Source organism: Tenrec ecaudatus, chromosome X (assembly GCF_050624435.1).
Source record: "Tenrec ecaudatus isolate mTenEca1 chromosome X, mTenEca1.hap1, whole genome shotgun sequence".
Classification (NCBI taxonomy): domain Eukaryota; kingdom Metazoa; phylum Chordata; class Mammalia; order Afrosoricida; family Tenrecidae; genus Tenrec; species Tenrec ecaudatus.
This window is the reverse complement of record NC_134548.1, coordinates 152,728,199-152,752,918: the sequence shown is the minus strand read 5'-3', so window position 1 is coordinate 152,752,918 and position 24,720 is coordinate 152,728,199. Positions and strand designations below refer to the sequence as shown.

General features: G+C 42.1%; 1 protein-coding gene and 1 non-coding gene across 5 annotated transcripts; both read left to right on the top strand.

Annotated features, from left to right (window-relative positions):
• The first annotated feature begins 14,119 nt into the window (after positions 1 to 14,119).
• On the top strand, positions 14,120 to 22,111 carry RBMX (RNA binding motif protein X-linked). 4 transcript variants are annotated; one of them, XM_075538202.1, is made up of 13 exons: positions 14,139 to 14,277; positions 14,416 to 14,485; positions 15,115 to 15,172; positions 15,387 to 15,515; positions 15,706 to 15,812; positions 16,173 to 16,344; positions 16,751 to 16,903; positions 17,148 to 17,262; positions 17,335 to 17,460; positions 17,556 to 17,638; positions 18,263 to 19,467; positions 20,358 to 20,438; positions 21,007 to 22,111. In XM_075538202.1, exons 3-11 carry the CDS (start codon positions 15,163 to 15,165, stop codon positions 18,571 to 18,573), a joined length of 1,206 nt encoding a protein of 401 aa, XP_075394317.1. In that variant the 5' UTR covers positions 14,139 to 14,277; positions 14,416 to 14,485; positions 15,115 to 15,162; the 3' UTR covers positions 18,574 to 19,467; positions 20,358 to 20,438; positions 21,007 to 22,111. The 4 variants fall into 4 exon arrangements, with proteins under 4 accessions (XP_075394315.1, XP_075394317.1, XP_075394316.1 ...); XM_075538200.1 differs by lacking the exon at positions 14,416 to 14,485 and having other exon boundaries at positions 14,120 to 14,277; XM_075538201.1 differs by lacking the exon at positions 14,416 to 14,485 and having other exon boundaries at positions 14,139 to 14,281.
• Positions 15,562 to 15,633, top strand: LOC142435327 (small nucleolar RNA SNORD61). Its single transcript, XR_012781403.1, has one exon. It is a non-coding gene; the product is annotated as a small nucleolar RNA SNORD61 (small nucleolar RNA).
• Positions 22,112 to 24,720: the final 2,609 nt, after the last annotated feature.

Here is a 24,720-nt window from a genome sequence, read left to right as displayed (position 1 = left end):
AATACTATAAACAAAGAGTGCTATGCATTGTTTTGATTTGGCTACAACTTGCCGAATTGGTGAATAGCTTTCAATAGATCAGAATGTGTTCATTCAGACAGTTCCTCTGGAACCAGACAATGCATAGTTTTCCCACTGAGCGCAAAATGTTTCCCTACACCAGAAAATCATTTCTCCTTAGTTATCTGCTTCCTAACTGGATAGGAAATTCCTAAAGGGGAGGAGCAATATTTTATTGCCAACTGGAATGATGTATATTTACTAAGAAATATTGAACAATAGTAGGAATTAGTTTTCATTTGTATCTGAGTTTTAAAAGTGCAGGCACGAGATAGAACTGTATTATATTGCTGGCTTTGCCATTTAAGAGCTGTGTTATCTTTCAAAGGTTCCTTAAAATCTGTGTTTCCGTTTCTGTACCTATAAATGAGAGCAATAATGATTGCATCTATATCATAAGATTATTATTAGGAGGTCTTAGTCAACTACTTCTGCACTCTCACAAATACAACAAGCCTGTGTGATCAAAAAGCATATCAATTGGAATGGAGGGGGGGCAGAGTGGAGACCCAAGGCCCATCAGTAGTCAATTGGACAACCCCCTGGTCAGAAGAGCCACAAGGAAAAGAAGAATAAGTCAGGGTGCAATATAGCACCAATGAAACACACAACCTTCCTCTAGTTCTTTAATGCTTCCTCCCCCCTCCACTACCATGACCCCAATTCTATCTTACAAATCTGGCTGGTCCAGAACATGTATCCTGGTACAGATAAAAGCTCACAACACAGGGAATCCAGGACAGATAAACCCCTCAGGACAAGTAAGGGGAGCAGTGATACTAGGAGGGTAAGGGGGGGTGAGTAAGGGGGAACCGATCACAATGATCTACGTATGGCCCCCATCCTAGGGGGGTGCACAACAGAACAATTGGTGAAATGAGACAGCTGTTGGTGTAAAACATGAAAACACGAAGAATTTATAAATTATCAAGGGGGTATGAGAGAGGGAGGGAGGGCAAATAAGGAGTTGAAGCCAGGGGCTCAAGTAGAAAGATAATGTTTTGAAAAAGATGATGACAACATATGTACAGATGTGTTTGACACCATGGACATATGTATGGATTGTGAAAAGACCTGTAAGATCCCCTGATAAAATGATTAAAGCAAAAAATGAACAGAAATTTATTTTCTCACAGTTCTGCAGGCCAAAGTCCAATTCAAGACTGCAGAATTGGTGATTCCTTTATTTCAGGTACCCACCCGCTGCTGACTCATAACAACCTTATAGGACAGAGTAGAACGGCTTCATAGTAGTGTTTTGGAGGCTAAATCTTTATGGGTGCGAACAGTCTCATCTCTTGTTCGTCAGAACCACTGGTGGACTTGAACTTCTAACCTCGAGTTTAGCAGCCCAGGGTTTAACCCACTGCATTCTCAGGGCTTCTTTCATTGCCAGTAGCCCCAGTAACTCCTTGTAAAGGGCTGTCACTTGATATTTATCTTCCTTGTGTGTATTTATCATAAAACTGGAGTTACTAAGTCAATGGGTTACTGAGATAAGAATAGGCATATAGATGAGTGGTACAGAATTTAATGTACATAAAGAAATTCTCTTATTTATAATTAATTGGTCTTGACAAAGACGTGAAGGCAATTCACAGAGAAAAACATAGGCTCTTCAAAGATGGTGTTAAAACAATCAATAAAAAGATACGCAAAAACCCCCAAACCCATATAAATACATAAATAAATAGATAGATAGATAGATACACTTAGTGCTCAACTCCCACCACGCCCCAAACTTAACTTACAATGGATTGCTGACTTAAATCTTATGGTTAAAACCATGAAACGTCTAACATAAACCCTAGGAGAACACTTTTGGGGCTTTGTATTAGGCAAAGGTTTCTCCGATGATAAAATTTAAAAACTGATAAAAATTAACCTTATCAAAATTTAAATGGTTTTTCCTCCAAAAGATCTCTTTAAGAAAATGGGGAGGGGTTCATGAGGGAAGGGGAATGGGGAGGGGGAAAAATGAGGAACTGATGCCAGGGGCTTAAGGGGAGAGCAAATGTTTTGAGAATGATGAGGGCCATGAATGTACAAATGCACTTTACACAATTGATGTATGTATGGATTGTGATAAGACTTGTATGAGCCCCTAATAAAATGTAAAAAAGAAAAGAAAAAAAGAAAATGATTAGGGCAAAGAATGTACAGATGTGCTTTATACAATTGATGTATGTGTATGCATGGATAAGAGTTGTATGAGCCCCTAATAAAATGTTTTTTAAAAAAAGAGTTGTATGAGACCCTAATAGTGATTTAAAAAATTGTAGATTAAAAAAAAGAAAATGTGTAAACCCAGACTGGAAAGAAACATTGGAGTATTTGAAAAAAACACTTATCTAATAATAGGTGTGAATCATAAATTTACTAAGAAATCTTAGAATTCAATAAGAAAACAAATCAAGAAAACATGATCAAAGTCTATGCACAAGCATTTCATCATAAAAGATATCCAAATCAAAAGCACATGAGAAGATGCTGAATATTATTAACAATTAGGGAAATACAAACTAAAATCACACTGAGATGTTTGGGCCAGGTCCGGACCATGCAGCTCCTTCCCCTAGCCTCTCAGAAAGATGGGTGATGTGCTGGACTTTGCAGTCCTGGCCTCCAGCATTCCTAGGAGCTCTCTCCAGGCAGCTATCTCTCAGCCCCTTCCCCTGGCCTCTCAAGGCCAGAGCTGGACTGTGGAGCCCTCTTCCCCCACATTCCAAGAAGCTGGTCTGTGCAGGACTCAGACTCTGCAGCTACACACCAGGAAGCCTCCCTTCTCCTTATTGGCACAAGCACCAGCAGCTCTCTTCACCTCATTTACATATTTCCCTGACCCAAATCCTACATATATCCCACTGCCCCACCGACTGCTGTGATTTCCCTGACCTAACTCATTGGGTCTCGCCATACCCACTATTGTTGGTTTCAATTCATAGGGATACTATGTACACACAACACAATAAGGCACTGCCTGATCCTGCACCTCCGCCCTCACAATTGTTGTGATGATGGAACCCACTGTTACACCCACTGTGTCAATCCACATCTCATTGAGGGGCTCCCTTCCCCCCCCCCCCCACTGGCACAATGGCCTTTTCCAGGCCCTGGTGGGGTAATGGCTACCAGTTGAACTGCTAGTGACCGCAGTGCATCTTTGACATCTCCCTTTAATACGATTGCTCTTGAACATGATCATGATCCTTATCTTGATACTACTGCTTGAAATTTTTGAATGTTGAACAATTCTTTTTGGTGCAGTGACACTGTATATTTCTTCCATCTTTTAAAAATTTATTTAAATGCTTTCTATATCTTTCAATATTTTGCCCATGGTATACTTCAGTGTTGCAACTTGAGACGCAAATGTTTTCTACAGTTCTTCAGATCGAGTTATGTTGATGATGTTCTTCCTTTTTGAGTTTTTAATTCTAGGTCTTCGAACATTTCCTTATAATACTCTAGCTTGTCTTCTAGAGATGCCCTTTGAAATCTGTGTTTTATTTCATGCATTCCACTAGAATGGCTATAATAAATGAGACAGACAACAACAAATGTTGACAAGGATATAAAAAATTAGAGCCCTCATATATTGCTAGTGGGTATAGAAGATGGTCTAACCACTGTAGAAAACATTTTGGAAGTCCTTCTGGAAAATGTCACACATAAAATGTCCATATAACCCACAAATTTCATTTCTAGGTGTATATCCAGAAAAAAATGATAATATTTGTCTATATATTAAATAATATATAAAAATGATAATATATGTCTTGGAAACCCACAGGGGCAGTTCTAGCCTGTTTTAGAACGTTGCCATAAATCAGAATTGACTCTATGGTAGTTAGTTTGTTTTTTTTGTTTTATAGCTAGAGTGAATGTTTATGAAAATGTTCAGAGCATCATTATTCATAATATTCTGAACTGGAAACAATCCAAATTTCCAGCAGCTGATGAATATAATAATAAAACCTGACCTATCCTTACAGTAGAATATTATTACACAATAAAAAGAAATATACTACTGGTACATGCTACAATATAAATGAATATTAAGAACATTATGCTCCATGAAAGAAACCAGACACAAAGACTACATATTGCATAGTTCCATCTGCATGAAATGTTCAGAAAAAAATCAGATGTTCATGTTTATGCTATTGAACACAAATTTGATGATCTGAAATTTAAACCTCCACTAGTTCACAATAAAAAGTTCCCATTTTTTATAAAAGATAACAGACAGACAAAAAGTAAATTATTGGTTGCCTGAGGCTGGGCGTGAAAGCACTGTAAATGAGGATGAGCTCTAATGGTGTAGTGTGTTGAGCATTGCTGCTAACCAACAGGGTAGCAGTTCTAACCCACTAGCTACTCTGTGGGAGGAAGATGAGGCTGTCTGCTCTTTTAAAGTTTTTTTTTAAGTCTCGAAAGCCCACAGGGCCAGGTCTATCCTGTGCTTTAAGGTCACTATGAGTCAGAAATGACAAGATAGCAGTGATTTTGGTTTTGAGATTTTGTTGGGAAGATAAAATATTCTACACTTGATCTTAACCAAAAGGCCCAGAAGCAATTATATAAAAAATATTCTAAAACTGATTGATGGCAACAATCACACTACTTGGTAGTGTTACTAAAAACCATCGAATTCACGAACATTTGAAATGGCTGGATCTTATGATATGTAAAGCTACTTACTAAGAAAACCCAGAACATTGACCCTGCAGCAGGGATCCAGATTTGAAAGAAAAGTAAGAGGAGAAGGTGGGTGGAGCCGAGGACACAAAATGTACATCAGTAAGATCCAAGGCACAATTGCCTTACAAAGGGAACTTTGTTCTAAAGACACTGGGGAAGTCCCTGAAGAATTGTAAATCTCTGGGTCTATGTAAGGCAAGTGGTTGAATAAGCACTGTGCTGTTAACCACAAGGTCATCGATTCAAACTCACCAACTTCTCTGCGAGTGAAGCACAAGTCTGTCTGCTTCTGTAAAGATGTACAGGCTCACGTGAGTGTCTCAGACGGTAAGCAGGAAAGTGGGAATCATCCAATCCCCTGCCCAATGAAATCCAATGAAGCCATGCCTTGCAAAACTGAAGAGATCAAGGACTTCCTGCTCACACACGAGAAAGAATGCCAAGTCTGCCAAGATCAAGAAAAACAAGGATACTGTGAAGTTCAAAGTCCACTGCTGTAGGTCATTGCAGAGAAAGAGAAGGCCGAGAAGCTGAAGCAGTTCCTGCCCCAGGCTTGGCAGTCAAGGAGCTGACATGAACCCAGGTGGTTGATGCGAGTGTAATAAAAGTTTTAATTTAAATAATAAAAAAAAGCTTTACAGTCTCAGAAATCAAAAGGGGAAATTCTACTCTATTCTAGGTCCTATCGGGTTGCTACAAGTCAGAAGGAACTCGATGGCAGTGGGTTTGGTTGGGAGCCCTGGTGGACATAGCGTTAACTCATCGCGCTGCGATCCAAAAGGCCAACAGTTCAAAACCATCAGCTGCTCGAAGGGTGAAAGATGAGGCTTTCTACTCCCGTAAAATGTGACAGTCTCAAAAATACATAAAGACAGATTTACCCTGTCCTACAGAGTCGCTCTGAGTTGTCATCTACTCAATGGCAGTGCTCTTGTTTTTTAATGTGTGTGTGTTAAAGTGCCCTGGTGACACAGTAGTTAAGCGCTCAGCATTGCCTGAAGACTAGAAAGAGAAGTTCTGTGGGACTAAGGCCATCCCAGTCTAGAACTCCCTGTCTCCTCTCTTCCAGGAGGTTGATAAGCATCAGAATTAACTTGAGGGCACCTGACAATCACAACCACGTGTGGTGGGGATGAGGGGCGTGGCAGCCTGAAGATGTGATCTGAGAGGGGCCACAGCAAACATGGGGAGGCCAACAGGGAGCCTCTTGTCGTTATTCTGCCTGAGGAAGAAGAGTGGTTTAGAATAAGGGTGGCAGTTATTGAAAATTCAAAGGCAGATATAACTATGAGTGTTTACCACCATTATCAAATAAGACTGAGAGCTTAAAAAATATTTGTGCTAAACTAATGAGTGTTAATTGTTCTCCTCTCGGCTGGCACGCAAGGCAACTCCTGGTTCTGGGATCTCTGGTTCTTAATGATCTCTGGTATGCTGGAGTCCACTGCTCTAAGCCACTGTGTTTTTGACTGCCTTCCAAGCTAGGAAAGAGCCCTTGTGATGTAGTGGGTAAGTGCTCAGCTGTTAACTGTAAGGTCAGCACTTCAAACCCAGCAGCCACTCTGAGGAATAAAGATGTGGTAGTCTGCCTCTGTAAACCTTTACAAACCCAGAAACCCTCCGGGGCAGGTCTACTCTAACCGATAGATCACTAGGAGTTGGAATTAACTTGACAGCAAGAAGTCTGGCCGAGGGTTGCTCCTCTTCCTGCACTCTATCAGAAAATGATCTGTTGTGATCCCAAGGATTTTTTCATCAGTTAATTTTGGGAAGTAGATCGCCAGGCCTTTATTCCATGTCTTTTTTTCTTCCGTGTCTTAACCTGGCAGCTCCACTGAAACCTGTGTGATGTGGGTAACCCTGTTGGTGTTGGAAATACTGGTGGCATAGTTTTCCAGAATGCCAGCAACATGCAGGTCACCACTGTACAACCAAGTGATAGACAAGTGGTGGAAACAAATAATTGTCAACTCATTTCACCATTAAATAGAACACCAAAAAATAAAAACCACTTATATGAAGGAAAAGGAAAAAGAACTTTTCCAGACAAAAAGTCTGGCTGTATAGAACACAGTTTTACTCTTAGAGGATCCCAGGAAGTTTGAAACAGCTCAATGGCAATGGGTTGGGGGCCCCTTAGACCCTTTTAGAGCAATCATGAGACCAAAACCACTGCCACGGTTCCTCCAGGGTCTCAGATGTCCCACAAACCACACCGTGAGAACTGCTGCATATACAGATTGCCACAATGTCTGCCACCATTAGTAAATAAGACTGACAGGGCTTGGTAATGGATGGATTCGGAGGCAGTGGGGGATAAAGAAGAGAGAACTGTTCTGGCTTGTACACTTGGAGGGAGGGGAAAGCCATCCAATGTGGTCTGGCGTAATGGAAGAGAATCAGGTGTAAGACTGATGGAGATGGCAAGTTTGTATTTCAACTTGTTATGCTTGAGTCTCTGAGAGCTAGACACGGAGATGCCATGTGTGTTGGTCTGGGTAGACTAGAGAAACAAATTCATAGACATGTTCATGTGTATTAGAAAGAGCTTTATATACAAGTCCGACACCAATCTATAAAATTCTCTTCAGATTCACGAAACACGTGCAATGATGCTGAATGCAGGAAGATCACAGACAAGTGGCATGGCCTTCTCCTGAGGATTCTGGGACCATCATGCTTGGTAACATAGAAGGTCAGCCAAAAAGATGGACCATGAAACAGTTCCCATCCCTCTGCACCCTCTGTAGCATTTGTTGTTTTCTGTTTGGCTTAATTGGGCTGTTGTTGTCAGTGTAAAGTTCTATTTCATCATTGCTTTGATATGCATCTCCCAGATGACAAAGTCTGGAAGGTTTTCAACAATAAAAGTATGCTATGGTCTAGCAGGATATGTAAGGTAGAATTGAGGTCATGATAGTGTGTGTGTGGGTGGGGGAGGTAGCATTAAAAAAACCAAAGGAAAAATTGTATATTTCATCAGTTGAAGATGTGATCGCAGAGGGGTCACAGCAAACGTGGGGAGGCCAGCAGGCAAATACTGTGTGAGACCACCGACAAAGTGGGATTTGTTTTAATGATTAATTTTTTGCAAATTTGGTGAGGGAATTTACATTTCAGACCATCAACTCTGCATATTCCTAGTGGTTTGAGGAAGCGCCATATTATTTTCCAAATGGGTTGTACATGTTCACAGAACGACTCTGTAGGACAGGGTAGAGTGATTGTGAGGATCGTGCAGGACTGAGGGCAGGTTTTCCTTCTGCTGTACAGAGGATAAAAACCACGTGAGAGTCTCTGGCTACATCAGATTAGGTTCATGTGGTTTCTCCTCAGGGATGTCTCACAGGGAGTGAGCAGAGAGAGGTGTCTCGCCTCCAAGGAGGAAAAACTTGTGTCACATCTTAAATGACAACATATATGTGTGTGTATATATATATTAAACTTTATTGAAAAATTCCATGATCCTTTAATTCCATGCTTCTGTAAACTTTTTGAAGCCCTCCTTTGTGTGTGTGTGTGTGTGTGTGTGTGTGTGTGTGTGTGTTCATTTGAGCCTATATAAAGGAACTTCAAACAGTTCATTCAGATACAGATAAGAGCTCAGGACACAAGGAATCCAGGTCAGGTAACTCCTCAGGAACAGAAATGGGAGTTGCGATACCAGGAGGGTAGAGGGAAGGTGGAGGGAAGAGGGAGGAAGGGAACCAATAGTAATGTTTAACGCGTACCCCCCCCCCAGGGGAATGAACAACAGAAACCTGGGTAAAAGGAGACAGCGGTCGATGCAAGATATGGGAACAATAATTTATAAAGGGGTCACGAGGGTTGGAGTTAGGGGAGAGAGGGGAAAAAGGAGTTGGTACCAAGGGTTCAAATAGAAAGTAAATGTTTAGAAAATGATGATGGGAACATATGTACAAATATACTTAATACAATTGATAAACAGAATGTTTTAAGAGCCCCAAATAACATGATTTAAAAAAACCAACTCACCCAGCGGGACGAACAGAAACAAGGGTGAAGGGAGATAGCAGTGTAAAATATTAAAATAAAAATACTTTATAAATTATCAAGGGTTCACGAAGGTGGAAAGGTAGGTGAGGGAGGGAAAAAAGAGGAGCTGGTAACAAGGGCTCAAGTAGAAAGAAAATGTTTTGGAAATAATGATGGCAACATCTGTACATATATGCTCAATACAATTGATGTATGCATTGTTCTAAGAGCTGTAAGAGCCTCCAATAAAATGATTTATTAAAAAATTTTTAAGTCTATGGACAATTTCCCATGAATTTTTGCAGCCTCTTTGTGTATATATCACCTTCACTTTCCAACATATTTTATAATGTATATACTTGATTTATTACTTATTGTCTATCTCCCACACTGAGATGTGGTCAATTACTTGATAGGGTCCTTCAGCCTGTAAGCCTGTGGTTATTATTCCATTTGGAGCGAGTTCTCCATTATGCTAATAGAGAGGATGAAGTTGGGGTGTATTCTGAGTCTCCACCTTCCTAGAGGTTGTTAATTCACCACCTGCTGAAATACAAAAACCACACCTCATCCAAGCCACTCCGTGTATAAGGATTGTCTCAGAAGCAGAGGAAAAATACAAGGACCATTGGAAGAAGAACCACCCATGGACCATGCTTGAGATTTCTGAAATGGCAAAGGCTGAGACCATGATCCAGAGCAGGGGTAGGGAAGGCCTAATAAAAAATAAAAAACAAACAAAAAGACAACCAAACTCGCTGCCATTGAGTTGATGCTGCCTGAGAGTGACCCAATAGGACCAGGTAGAACTGTCCTGTGAGTTTTTGAGGCAGTAACTGCTTATGGGAGTAAAAAGCCTGTCTTTCTCCTGAGGAGCAGTTGGTGGTATTAAACTGCCTACCTTGAGGATCGCAGTCCAATACATAACCACTATGCTACCTGGGGTCCTGTAGAACATAAAAGACATGCAAATATCATCAATACCAACTAACATCACACGTCTCGCCAAAAAGCGGTTCCAGCCCTCACATGCGGTGTTCTAAAGTTTAAGCCTCTTGTTGCAGTCACTGTGTCAATCCCTCTTATGGAGGGCCTTGCTCTTTGTTGTGGGTCTTCTACTTTACTGAGCAGGATGTTCTTCTGCAGAGACTGGTCTCTCCTGACAACACGTCAAAAACATGTGAGAAGTCTCGCCATCCTTCCTTCTAAGGAACATTCTGTTCGTTTTTAATAATTTTATTGGGGGCTCTTACAGCTCTTAACACAATCCATCCGTCCATCGTGGTGTCTAGCATATTTGTACATATATTGCCATCATCATTTTCAAAACATTTTTTACTTGAGTCCTTGAGCTCATTTCCCCCTCCCCCACCCTTTCTGCCTCATGATCTCTTAATAGTTTATCATTTTTTTCACATCTTCTGTCTCCCTTCACCCACTTTTTTGTTTCCATCCCCCTGGGGGGCAGAGGGATATATGTTGATAAATGTGATCGGTTCCCCGTTTCTCACCCTACCTTCCCTTTACCCTCCTGGTATTGATACTCTCATTATTGGTCCTGAGGGGTTTATCTGTCCTGGATTCTCTGTTTCTAGCTCTTATCTGTATCAGTGTATGTGCTCTGGTCTAGCCGGATATGTAAGGTAGAATTGGGGTCATGAGAGTGTCTGTGGGGGATGGGGAGGGAGGAAGCATTAAAAAACTAGAGGAAAGTTATGTGGCTGGCTCCTCTCTTCCTAGTGACCTTCCCGTGAGGGAGGATCAATTGTCTACAGATGGGCTTTGAGTCTCCACTCCGCCCTCCCCCTCATTCACATCAATATGATTGTTTGTTTTGGGTCTTTGATGTCCAAGGAACATTCTGGTTGTACTTCTGCCCACACAGAATTGTTTGTTCTTCTGGCAGTTCATGGTCCTTTCAATATTCTTCACCAGCACCACAATTCAAAAGCGTCCTTCTTCTTTGGCCTGCCTTATTCAATGTCAAATTTTCATCTGCATATGAGGTGATTAAAACTATCATGCACATGTTAGTTCTCAAAGTAAAATCCTTGCTTTTCAACATTTTAAAAGAGATCATGTACCAGTGCAAAGTATTTGTTTCATGTCTTGACTGCTGCTTCCATGAGCATTGACTGTGGATCCTAACAAGATGGAATCCTTGACAAGTTCTATCTTTTCACCATTTACCAGGATGTTACCTACTGATGCTGTTGTGAGGGTTTTGTTTTTCTACTGAAGGCTGCAGTCCTTGATCTTCATCAGCAAGTACTTAAATCCTCCTCACTTTCAGCAAAGTTGTGTCATCACCTTAGCCATGAGTTCAGCAAACATCTGACCAAATGGATCAGCGTAATTATGGCAGAAAAGTGGAAAAGAATGAAGGCTGGAGGCACGTCTGAGCCATATGGCAATCAGCTGTGGGTTTGTGCGGACAAGGCTTCTCCTCCCTTGTGTAGCCAGAGATCGGATACCACGTACTCACATGGTACTCACACCTCCACACTAAAATGTTAGCTGCAGGCAGGTGGGGACTCCTGCCTTCATTGTTTACTCCAGAAATCCTCTTTCTCTCCCTATGGCCTATCCCCCACACCTGCATTCCCTGTAACACCTTGTATCCCTTTTTATCATGATACACCCTCCACTCCTCCTGCCCTTCACGGCTGGGAAACCAAAAGAAGACAACTAAAAACCCGATCGCAGCAAGGTGGTAAGGATTGGATCATATTAGCATAAAGATAACAATACCAATGATGTGTGCGAAGGAGCAGATCTCCATCAACATTCAAAAAGCCAGGGAAGAACTTTCTGTCATGGAACAACTAAGAGAGACTTGCACCCAGAACAATTTCAGGTCATGTCTACAAGGAAGTCAACTGGACAAATATGGTGTTCGATCTAGGGGGTCACATAGTCTTGAATCATGTCCTGAACAAATCTTGTATGTTCTAACGTACTTTATGTGTCCCAATCATGGTCCCATTAACATTTCTGAAGTCCTGCTTGCAATTATGATGTACCGATCTGCCACCAATCATGCTTCTGTGGCAGTTTCCTTTCTCCTCCTATGTTCTTATTTAAACTACTGATTCTCCATAAACCTTTGAATGCCGTTATGACTTCTTGCCTTTGAGATTTGGGGGGGTCTCATTGGCACCGTAAGCCGAATGCTAATTTTTCCAAAGAAGCCCACCAGTCAACTTTCCTGGGCTATATGTTATTCACTTTCCTATAGCTTACTTTTAAATGACACCTTGAAAATCCATCTTCCAAGATGTGTCTATGTCACTCACCACATACATTCAGTGCGCTCTACTCTCCTCTTCCCAGCTTTCCTGGGATCTAATTGCAAAGGTCTGTGTGTCCACAGGGATGTCCAGAGGGATGCATATGTACTATCTGCCTGTACAGAGCACCACTCTTGCCCTAAAACCGCCCAAAGGAAAACACGTGATGTACACACCCTAAGGGAGTAACAGAAACACCCTTTAATGTTATCTCTGGATAGACAAAGACCCTTCTGGTGCCTTTGACGGAAGCCTAGTTGAACTGATAGGACTGAAATTAAACTGTATAAACCTAACCAATATATTATTAAGCAGTGCTCAGGCCAGGTGCGTCACAAGGAGAGCAGTCTGCAACAGCAGCAAGCTTTAACTCCTAACTGACAGCACTTCCTCCGGCTTCTGGCTCCCCATAGTTTCTGGCCTGAGAATTACATACCTGTTGTCATCACACTTCCTAGGGAGCCTTCCTTCTGGCCCAATCAATCCTATTCCTCCTACCTACCATTTGCCTGCCGTGGGAGTTTGTATTTACTTTTGCAAAAACAAGGCTTGTGCCTTGTATTCAGAATCTTGAGTAGAACCCTAGCTTTGTTGAGATAATATTTGATTTGCAGTGGAAACTCCTTCCATAAATCTGACACGGTGTTCGACACCGCCTGCCACAAACCATAAAATGTCCTTAAGTTCCACCTTCCACAACTGGCAGCATTTTAACATGTTCCAGTTACTTGGTCTTTATACAGTTAGAGCTCATATTGGCCTTCTCTCCCCCACACATCACTCTGGTTTTTATCCATTCCGATGGCTTTATGATCATCTCTAAAGAAAAGATTCAGCCCAGATCTGTTTCCCCTTCCACTCCCTCAAATTTTCCCCTTGCAATCTTTCTATTTAATGTAAATGGAACCACTCATTGTCCTACTACAGGCAGATCCTTGGGAGCTGACCTTTGTGAATTCCCCATCTCAATTCCACCCTCAATTTTCCCTGCATGGGATCTCCGAGGCTACTTTTTCCTGCTGTAGCAACGCAGCAATTACTGTCTCCTCCCCATCCAAGGTCCGTGGATCCCTCATTTCCTTGATACATGCCCTCCACTTTGTGTGGTGCTCTTGATGCTTTCCCCTGAAGATCCAACACCCCCCACCCCGACCCCCACCCATAGTTGGTCCCTTCTCTCCCTTCGGATCAGCGCGGCAATTCTAAGACAGACCTTACCTGACCTCTTAATTAAATTTGGTTTCCCTAACATTGTTTATCAAAGGCCACGAGTCTGCATTCTCCCCAGCCATAATGGAAACCTGCCCTTGTGATAATCCTGTAGCCTAACAAAGAGGTTTTCTTGGTGTGTGGGATCTGGGATACTTACACCACACATTATTGCTCGTTGTTCCGCTGCCATTCAAATGTAACCGAGCGTCCTGTGGTAGCTAATTCTGGACACTTAGCATCGAGGCCACTTGCGTTAATCAGATTTGTCCTCAGTGCCTCATAATTTACACAAGTAGCTGTATGCCTCCCCGCAGCCCCTCCCCCTGTACGGTTTGCATTCCCTCTCCGGACATCAATCAGTTTCGACCTTTCCTTAAAAAGGCTTGTTAAAAGTTAATTTGGGGGGGGGGGATATATTTTCTAAACTAACTTCTTTGTTTTCCACTCTGTGAAAATGCGATAGGGGTACAGCCCCTCATGACATTGTTTTCAGAATTAAAGGAGTGCAGGGATGGGAAGTATTTAACTCCGAGCCGACGCACCAGAATGCCCCGGGCATGGCCCTCCTTTCTCTTTTGCACGGCCCTCCTTTCTTAAGCCTATAAAGTTGATAAGCCCTTTTCAGCAGAAAGCAAAAGCGCGCGCGCAAGACAGCGCAGCGCGGAAGGGGGGCGGGGAAGACGGTTAGAAACTGTGCCGGCCGCAACGCGGAGCGGCTGTCGGGTAAAGGGGAGGAGCTATGAATGACTGACAGAGAGGCTGACCAACGGGGAGGCTGAGAACCACTGCCCCCGCCCTCAGCGTTTCAAATTCTGAGCTCGGTTTTCATCCGGGTCTTTCAGCCTCGTTCCCGGGCAGTATAAAGTTTGCTGTCTCCTTTGTTCGTCCTCGTTGCGCAGTAGTACTAGCTGCTTCTCTCTTCCGCTCCCGCACCGGTAGCCGGTCCTCGTGCGGAGTCGCCACGAAGCGCCGGTTGGCGGGCTCACAGGGTCTTGGAGCGGCCCTCACGTCGCTAGTATGTACGCCTGTTTTTCTCTCGCTCCCCTCCTGCATGCTTTTCCCATTTTAGGATGTGGAATTATTTCCCTGGGGGCAGGGGGGGCGGGTCGGCCGGCGCCATTTTAGAACACAAAGGCGCCAAATTGTTTTCTAGAAGGTTGAGGCTCACCAGGAAGCCCCAAGTGCAGGGCTTTTGTGCCCTGGGATGCTCCGGCACTTTGAAGGTGCGCCCGGAGGGTGCGGGGTCGGGCGCGGGCTGGGGCGGGCCGAGGACGGCGCGGGCGCGTGGGCTACGCCGGGCTGCGCGTTTGGTGCTGAGCCCTCGCGCCCGGGCGGCCTTGCAGAGGAAGCCTTCCTCTCCGGGTGGGAAAAGTTGGCCGGCTCGCCGCCGTCAATTGTTCTGGGCGGGATCCAAGTGTCGCCATTTTGTGTACACCACGCGGTTTTTACTGACTGCTTTTAATTGGCTTCTGCCGCAGTCGTGCCGGCTTCAGTCTCCCGTGTTGCGCGTCCGCGCCCCGTTATTTTGTAAGAAGTCGTGGTGGCCCTCCCGTGCTTTTTAAGCAACGTAACCTTTTCCCGGGCTTCGGAGCCTGGCATAAGAGGGGGCGGGAGGCTGAACTTGGCGCAAACTTTGGTTCTCCGCACTAGTGAGAACAGTCTTTGGGTGGGCGGGAGGCTTGGTGCTAGGTCTGGCCTGTGACCTTGAGTGAGTCGCCAGACTTTCAAAAAGCCCTCTTTATGGTAGTTGGGGGTGTGCTAGCTAATCGAATCTTTAAGCAATGGAAAATATGGGCATTCGTAGGAAAAGAAAGCTCCCCCTCACCCTCTGCTCTCCCCCCTCCCCCACCAGCATTGAATTAGCTGTTTGATTAAAAACAGCCGAAGGAGATTAAGGGCAATGGCAAAACGTAAGTTGGCCCCTTTAACCGGGTTAAGATAAATGACGTTACTAAACAAATTTAATTGCTTTTAATGCTTTCCTACGGGGATTTAGGCTCGGAAACGATTAGGGGTAACTGGTAATTTGGAGTAATGGTTTCAGTGACAAGAGGGGGATACAAATGTACAATTCATGGGTCTGACCAACCTTTCTGGGGAGACTAATACTATATTTGTGAACAGAAATTCATCGTTGGGGGAAAATGGTTGAAGCCGATCGGCCTGGGAAACTCTTCATTGGCGGGCTTAATACAGAAACAAATGAGAAGGCTCTTGAAGCAGTGTTTGGCAAATATGGACGAATTGTAGAAGGTAAATAACAAAAATATGCATTGGGCCTCTTCCCATGAAAAAATGAACTATGATGAATTTGCTTGCATTGATCATCTGAAATGATGCTGTATTTTGTCCTCTAAGAAGTTCTGAGTTTACTTACGAGCAATGTGTGACTGGTTATTTCATTGTAACACTAGAGTAAAACCTCCCCTAAACTTTTTTTTAGTACTACTGATGAAAGACCGGGAAACAAACAAATCCAGAGGATTTGCTTTTGTTACCTTTGAAAGCCCAGCGGATGCTAAAGATGCAGCCCGAGATATGAATGGCAAGGTAAGAAAAATAACTAATATACAAATGAGAAAGTGCAGTTGTTCCTAGAGCCCCTTCTTATTTATCATGGTGTCCTATAAGTCTTTGTTGGCCTGTCATGTGTCACATTTACCTAGTAAGTGGTGAGTTTACCTGGTGCTTTGGTTTACAGTATCAGTACTCCCTTTGTTGGGATACTAACATTTAAAAGCAAAGTAACTGAAGTTGGGTTTTTTTCTGAGTAGTACTAGTAGACTTCAAATATATTTTCTAGGCTGGGTGAAATTTATCTGTAGGTAGAATTTTTGTAATTGTATTTCACTGTCATAGTGCATACTGCATCTGCCCAAAGTTTTTCATCTTAATTTACTTTTTCTTAAGTCATTGGATGGAAAAGCAATTAAAGTTGAACAAGCAACTAAACCAACATTTGAAAGTGGCAGACGTGGACCACCACCACCTCCAAGAAGCAGAGGACCCCCGAGAGGACTTCGAGGTGGAAGAGGAGGCAGTGGAGGAACCAGGGGACCCCCTTCACGTGGAGGGCATATGGGTAATAACGGTGGACAAGGGGATTTGTGTATTAAGTCATTTGAAAATCTCAGAAATGTAGGTTCAATTCTTCTAAGGCTATAACTTTCAAAATACTCAACTTATATTTTTTAAAGGAGAAAAGCACAGAATGGTTATCAAGTTTTAGAAGATGGTGTATATCTAGTGCCTTAACCATTCTTTTAGAAAAAAGACGATGTATCCCTTTTGGTAGACATACATGTTGATAAATTAATCTGTTGTAGTTGACATAGAATTTCTAAGACAAAGTTTTATCTTCATGATTATGACTGAATTCCTGCTGTAAATTTCGAGCCAGATTCCCTTAAGGAAAGATGGTCTTAGTCATGCAAGGCCTTTTTTTCAGTTTTTAACTTGTAATGTTTTTGTTTCCTCCTCTTGTGTAGATGATGGTGGTTATTCCATGAATTTCAACATGAGTTCTTCCAGAGGACCACTTCCAGTGAAAAGAGGACCTCCACCACGAAGTGGAGGGCCACCTCCTAAGAGGTCAGCTCCTTCAGGACCGGTGCGCAGCAGCAGTGGAATGGGAGGAAGAGGTAAAATTCCATTTTCTAATATTCCCTAAAACCTGTATTACAAGAAACAAACAGGTGGGCCTTCCAACAATATTTGGAACTGGCTAATGTACTTGGGAATCTAGCTATATGAAGAATTTGGAACAAAGGAAATCACATTTTGGTGACAGTTATTCACGTGTACATGCTATTTTATAATATCCTGAGTGTAAATTCATCCTGTTTTTCTGGGGTACATTTCTGACATCTTTTTCTTTCCTTTAAGCACCTGTGTCCCGTGGAAGAGATAGTTACGGAGGCCCACCACGAAGGGAACCCCTGCCCTCCCGTAGAGATGTTTATCTGTCCCCAAGAGATGATGGATATTCTACTAAAGACAGGTATATTTCACTGCCACTTTATTTATTAATAAGGTGTGGGGGGCGTGAGTCAAAATAATTTTGCTTCTATAGTTATTCCAGCAGAGATTACCCCAGTTCTCGTGATACAAGAGATTATGCACCACCACCAAGAGATTATACCTATCGTGATTATGGTCATTCCAGTTCACGTGATGAGTATCCCTCCAGAGGCTATAGGTAAGTCCCTTCACAGTGGTAGTTGGATTGTATAGATGGTTTTCCAGTGTGATGCTCGTGGGCCTTACAGTGTACCGTGTCTGCCTTTTTTTTAGTGATAGAGATGGCTATGGTCGTGATCGTGACTATTCAGACCATCCAAGTGGAGGTTCCTACAGAGATTCCTATGAGAGCTATGGTAAGACTTCTGGAGGGTCTTGAATGATGACTCCAGCTTGAATTTAGGGTTATGAAGCCAGTTTTATTAGGCTGTGTGGTGCTTGCTTTAAAAGGGGGTTGCTTGCTTTTTGGAGGGGGTAACAGCTGGGCTTATCCTAGTTTTGTTGAGGGGCTTTTATTTTCAAAGTTTTTTTTTTTGAGGCTGTTTGCTTGCTTTGGAGGGGATTTTGCTTGCTTAAATTGGCAGCCTTATGTGTTTTCCCCCAACAGTGAAAATAAAATTTAAAACACTTTATTAACAAGATCAAATGTTTACCATTGCAATGTGAAGGAAAGTCTACAGTTCAAACTTGCAACTTATCTCTGGAAAGTGGCTGAGTTTCTACTATAAAATAACAAGCTGTCTGGAATATCCTCTTGAAATACACACCGTCTTCAGTCTTTTCAAACAAACATTAGAATCAATCCATTTCCGTATCTCAGCAGATGAGCAAATCCCTGTTATGGCCAGCAATGGCAGAGTTTAAAACTTTCCCAGTTGAGAAAGTAAAGGTTTAATACAAGAATTCTGTAAATTCAGATTTAAATGTTGTATATATACAATTTAAAGTGTTGCCATATTACCTGACCATTGACCCTGCAGGTAACTCACGTAGTGCTCCACCTACACGAGGGCCCCCGCCATCTTATGGTGGAAGCAGTCGCTATGATGATTACAGCAGCTCACGGGACGGATATGGTGGAAGTCGAGACAGTTACTCAAGCAGCCGAAGTGATCTCTACTCAAGTGGTCGTGATCGGGTTGGCAGACAAGAAAGAGGGCTTCCCCCTTCCATGGAGAGGGGGTATCCTCCTCCCCGTGATTCCTACAGCAGTTCAAGCCGTGGAGCACCAAGAGGTGGTGGCCGTGGAGGAAGCCGATCTGATAGAGGGGGAGGCAGAAGCAGATACTAAAACCAAACAAAACTTTGGACCAAAATACCTGTTCAAAGAAACAAAAAAAAATGGAAACTATTCTGTCATAACTACCCAAGGACTATTAAGGAAAAATTGTGTTACTTTAAAAACCTGTTTTAAGTTCTCCCATAATTTTTATGTTTTGTGAGGAAAAAGTAAAACCTGTTTAATTTTATTTGATTTTTATGACATTGCTTTCAACAAGCAAATGTTAAGTGTGTAAGACTTGACTTGTGTACTAGTGTTTGTGATTCTCTTTTAAGTTTTCCTGAAGGCCACTTCCTGTTTGATTCTTCCCAGTAAGTGAGGCAAACAATACTTCCACAAACATCTAGCCATCTAAAATGGAGAGATGACTCATTCTACTTATAGAAACTGAGCTAGATTTTAGAAGGGTTGGTTGGGTTTTCTGCTGCTCTTTAAGATTTCAGAGTCTTCAAACTGAAATCCCCAAAATGTTCTCAGGATGAAGAACCTGAGATCAGATGCGTGCTTAGGAAAGTGCTGTTCACTCAGTAAACCCAAAACAGGATAATGCTGGCCAATATGTTGCCTTTCTGACATTTCCTTGAGAATCCGCAAGAGCCTCCCCTTTCCCCCTCCCCCGTTAAGACCATTTAAAGTGTGTATTAAACAACTACAGAATACTAAATAAAAAAGTTTGGCCAAAACCAACCATGAAGCTGCAAACGATGCTTGCTCTTACTGTTTCAAATTTTTGCAACTCTGTAGTGTCTCACTTTTAAAGGAACAGCTTGATTGCAAAGGAGAAAATAGATAAACAATGAAGTTCTCTCCAACTTCTCAAAGGCTTATGACTTCTAAAAAGTGAATCAATCAGCATTCCACATCAGATTTAAAGCATCAAATGCCTGTGAAACAGCAAAGATGGTAAGCAAAGCAAACTAGTTTTTCCGTCTAAATCGAAATTGAACCGTTACTTCCTCATAGTACAGTGAGACATACTGTACACCATGGCAATGGAAATGCTTTCTAGCTTTAAACACGTTTGGAAAAGCCAGATGTTCAATAGCATATTAGAAGTCCTCCCAATTCAGCACTTGGATTTTTTAATTTTTATTTTTTTAAAGCATGTTGTGATGACACTTAAGGCCTAAATGTAGCTATTGTTTATCAATAGCGATCTGGGGTCTGGGAGGGGGTATTTTTTTTTTAAAGAATCTGATGGAAGACGTTTAACCATGCTACATTAGTGTATTTGAACATTTTTCATGTTAGTCTTTTATTCAATATGGGAAATGGCTTAGCTTTGGGGTCCCCCTCTTTGCCCCCTATAAGCCATTGCAAACTTGACATTTAGTTGGATGCCTGACTTGTTTTTTAGTTCTATGAAACTACACTGTATGGAGAAAATCTATTGCAAGTGGTCATTAAAACAAAACCTGAGGCAACATGACCCAGGTCCAGCCATGAAGTTGAAAAAGATGCTCTTGAATATAGTAAACTTGAAGACCTCCAACTAAAAATCCTTTTACTGCACTTAATCCTTCAAATAAGTTTTGTGCGTTCAACTTATGGATTTAACATGGCAGTGCACCATTGGAACAGAATGACAATCCATAAGCCATGCAACTTAACCATTTAAGCCATTCCAGTCCATCCCAAGCCAGTGAATCCTCCACCACTTAAGAGAAGTAGTAGAACATGAAATACATTAAACTACAAGTCTGAACTTGCCTATTCGTCTGGGAAAGGAGGGCAGTTATAGGCAAGTTTTAAAGAATTTCATTGCAGTAACTAGTCTTAATCTGTTTTTCCAGGTTGATTATGGTCAAATCTGGTCATGGGAGTGCTGATTTATTCACTAGGTTAAGCTGGCGCAAGAGAAATCAAATGCTAAGGTAGGTTGTAATGGGGTGGGGCTTTTGTCATGTCTCATTACTATAGCTTTGCCACATTTTAGAATTGTAACTGGCAAGTTTTTTTGAAGTTTGATTGGTTTACAAAAAGATGACTCTTGGAGCCAATGTGTAATGTTACCTGGCAGGTTAATTATTTGAATGCCTGGTGAGGTGACTTTTAAAAGTAATCTTTTCTACTTGTGGTTTTGTCCTTATAAAATTACAGTCGCTAATAGAAAACCATTGAATTGCTCTCTTCACTGGAATACGCCTTGTATACATTTGCACATATGGTCTGAAGCAAATTTGTTTTCAGACAGTGTGTATAAGGACATTTCCATTGTTAGTACACTGCTACCGTTACTAGTTTGAGAGGTAGTACTTTTATTGGTGCGATAATGGATACACACCTGATAGAAGTTTGGTGCTTAAGAACTGCAGATGGGTAGATAGCAAGTTTTCACTTGAAAACAATTTTCTTTCCAGTTAAGGAAAATGTAAGGTTAAATAGGGGGGGTGCTATTAAATGTGTAGCAATAAATATCTGACCCCATGTTTTTCGTTTTAGAGTTGCTGCAGCAGAAGAGCGCTGATTGTCAATAAGTCACACCAGTTGGCAATATTCATCAGTTGGTTTGGTCCAGGCAATAGATTTTGCCATAAATGGTTCCTGTGAATCTCAGGGAGGAGACATCACTGGGTTAGACTGGGTTTTGAATCTATTCACTCTTGACCTGACTGCCCTGATGAGAATTTGCCACCTCACTTAATCAGTCTGCTTTAAGGATCTTGTTAAGATGTGAAGTCTGAGTCTATCTGGGCCTAAAGTACAAGTTCTCAGCAGAGGGGTCTGAAACAGATTAAATAGATTCAAACCTGAGCAGCGCCCTTGAAGGATGTAATAGGTAATTGTCCAAATAGACAAAGGGAAACGAAATTAATGGAGTGGAGGTAACTGGGCAAGAGGTTACTCCTGCTGGCTTTCATTTTTATTAGACACAGGACAATCCTGCGATTAAAAACTATTTGAAGGTTGAATGAGGGGATGAAAGGCTCAAGTGATAAGCAGAGATGTGTGGAAAAATGGGGAGGGTGGGCAAAGATGACAAACTGCTTCAAGGATCAAAACACTTTAACCAGGTAGCAAAATAACTTGGTAGGCACTACATTCCTTTTGTAAGCCTACCTCAACTCCTAATTCTTTTTCTTGGTAACTAATATCTTCATGCTTTAGAGATGAGAGCCAGTAGGATAAAAACCCAGTGGTCAAAGGGAAAACTGATAGTAACATTTTACTTGAAATTAAGCAGAGCATACTGGTATAGGGACCATCTTCCATAATTAACCACCTCAGCCCACATTAGAGGCCCCTTTGCCTCTGCATTTCTAGATAATCTTGGAGATAATGTAGATCGTTGATTGTAGCAAATGCCATGAATATTACATTCATACCAAGTATGCTTAAATGGCCAAACACCTGATTTGACATGTTTACTGATCTAGCAGACTTCACAATTAAGAAAAAGTGGGTTTTGAGTCTTCCAACTTGGTTGTGAAAGGTGGGGTGTTTTTTTTGTATAACAGGCAGTTCACCGTTACTACAACTTAGACATAGTAAATTACTCTTTTGCAATGTTTTGTATTTGATACTTAATAAAACTCGTTATACACGTTTTTGGTATGGAGATGGCTTTCTTTTCTAAAGTACGTGCTGTCATTTTTGGGGGGAATTAAACATCTGGTCACCACATCAATTTCAGTCAAGGGGGACTGGTACAAGAAGATTGCCATGCCAGTACTGAATTTGCCAATTCCTTTTAGTTTTAGCTAGCCATCAAATTAGTTTACTTTTTAATGTAAAGTCACTGGGACCTGTGCTACCAAGCCATAACATTTGCACCTAAAATAGCACTTGGGAGGAATGCTGAGTTTGATTTGTGGAAGGGAATAATGTAGCTGAGCATTGGTCCTACCCTAAAATTCCACCAAAACTTGGTCCATAGACTTCCTCTGGAAGTTAACGAAGATAGTTGGGGTCCTAAATGCTTCAGCGTTGTTATACTACCCTGGCTGGATCTCCCCACCGCCTTTCCGTAAGGGGATGTCTAGTTGCATATAGATGGGTCTTGGCTCCTGTTTCCTCTTCCTTGCCCGCCCTACTATCCCTGTTCTACCTTAGGAAACGACCAGAGTATGTACACTGGAACAGGAAATAGAATCCAGGACAGATTAGCCCATCACTGGTGAGGTGATACTGGGAGGTTGGGGTAGGAAGGGAGTCAATTATAAGGATCTACATATGCCCTTGGACAACAAAAAATGAGTGAAGGGAGACCTGGGACTGTAAAATAAGTTATCAAATAGTGAAGCGTGCAAAGTAAGCATGGCATTCCATTTGCTTACCTGGCAGCACAGTTTAACTTCATTCCCCAAGAGTAAGCATCATTTTGGTTTTTAGGTAAAGACAGACCCAGGGAGTTTGATTGTTTGGTTAGAATGTAAAGGAATGCACCTTTGTGCATGACCATGTTGGTTACTTTTTAGTACAGTTTTTGAAGGAAAGCTAGACTTCCTAGTTTAAACTATTAGGAATAAAGTTGCTAAAGATGTTTTTGGCTGAGATGAAATTGCTAGGACCACAGACTAGAACGTCTAGTTAAAAACACTGCCAGGCGTTTTCCCAAGGTAATGACATCTTAACTGCTTAAAACAGGAGGGGGACTCCTGAAAAGTTTTAAGGAACTGGAAGATCGTGGATTGTATTTGTTTCCTGAAGCCCCTTCATGGGTGTCCTAATTATTTCATGCTTCATTTGGGGGTTAACATTCTGGTGTTGCATTATGTGATTATTGATTTACTTTGTTTTACTCTGATGAGTAAAAATGAGCTCATGGTTAAATTGACTGTATACAGTGAAATGTGTATGTTTTCAAGTGTACAGTTGTGATCCATTTGGGGGGTGGGGGGAGGGCGATCACATCTAGAGCCCACACTCCATGAAGATAATATATGTCACTCCAGGAAGTTTTTGTCTCCTCCTAGTTAATAGCCTATCTTCCACCCCCAGAGAAGGCAACAGTGACTTTGACCGTAGCATATCTACACATTTTAAGCATTTAAAAACATTGCCATTGGTGCAGCGTAGCAACAATGAAACATACAACTTCCCCTAGTTCTTAAATGCTCCCCCTACCCCCACTTTCAGGATCCCAATTCTGCCTGACAAATCTGGCTAGACCAGAGGATGTTTACTGGTACAGATAGGAACTGGAAACACGGGGAATCCAGGACAGATGAACCTCTCAGGACCAGTGGTGAGAGTGGCAATACCAGGAGGGTGGAGGGAAGGTGGGGTTGAAAGGGGGAACCGATTACAAGGATCTACATATAACCCCCTCCCTGGGGGAAGGACAACAGAAAAGTGGATGAAGGAAGATGTCAGACAGTTTAATACATGACAAAATAATTTATAAATTATCAAGGGTTCATGAGGGAGTGGGGAGCACTTGAGTGGAGGCCCAATGTCCACCTGCTACCTTAATACTAAACCTAGAAATATTTCTAGTGTCTTAAACTGAGAGAATCCACTTGTTTGTTACAGCCCCCCTACGTGTGGCCTTTCTGCTGTAGTACTGTTCCAGAAAAAAGACACAATCACAAAGTACTCCATAAACATCTCTGCCAATATTGTCTGCCCCCTCCCATTTTCGGCCACTCTCCCCTGCAAACATACCCTCTCCACTCTCTAGTTATTTTTCTATTTAGACAATCTGAGTTCAAATTCCAACTCCACCATTACCAGCTCCGGGGGAGGGCATGGGGGGGTGTAGAATTTACTCAACCAATTGTAACTATGTAACCAGCTAGTAACTAATTAGCTGGTCACTCTGGAACTATTTCCTAGCATCACTGCAAATATTAAATGAGCCAAATAGTGCCTGGAACATGGTAAATGCCTCTGTATTAAGAGTTTATCATTATCCATCAACTTTCATCTTCTGTGTCATTTTCAGGGTAGGAACTGGGGGCAGGAACAAGCAGCTTATGTCAGGTCATCATATCAAGGACTGAAAGTGAAAGTACCCACTACAAACCTTTTCTTCCTTTTGAGGGGCGTGGGGGGGGTAGGGGATAGCACAGGGCAAAGCAGGCAAGAAGGCATGATTTGACCCTCAGCATAGAAAGTAAATTCATCATATTCATCAGTTTTGATTTAAACACATTTATGTTTAACAGTGTCACGGACATAAACAGTTCACACATCATACATTTTACTAGTTCA

What these genes read in the sequence shown, in the direction of transcription:
- RBMX (XM_075538200.1), top strand. An exon ending in TTCACGTGGAGGGCATATGG is followed by an intron (nt 16,345 to 16,750) that starts GTAATAACGGTG and finishes CCTCTTGTGTAG; the next exon opens with ATGATGGTGGTTATTCCATG. An exon ending in AGATTCCTATGAGAGCTATG is followed by an intron (nt 17,639 to 18,262) that starts GTAAGACTTCTG and finishes TTGACCCTGCAG; the next exon opens with GTAACTCACGTAGTGCTCCA.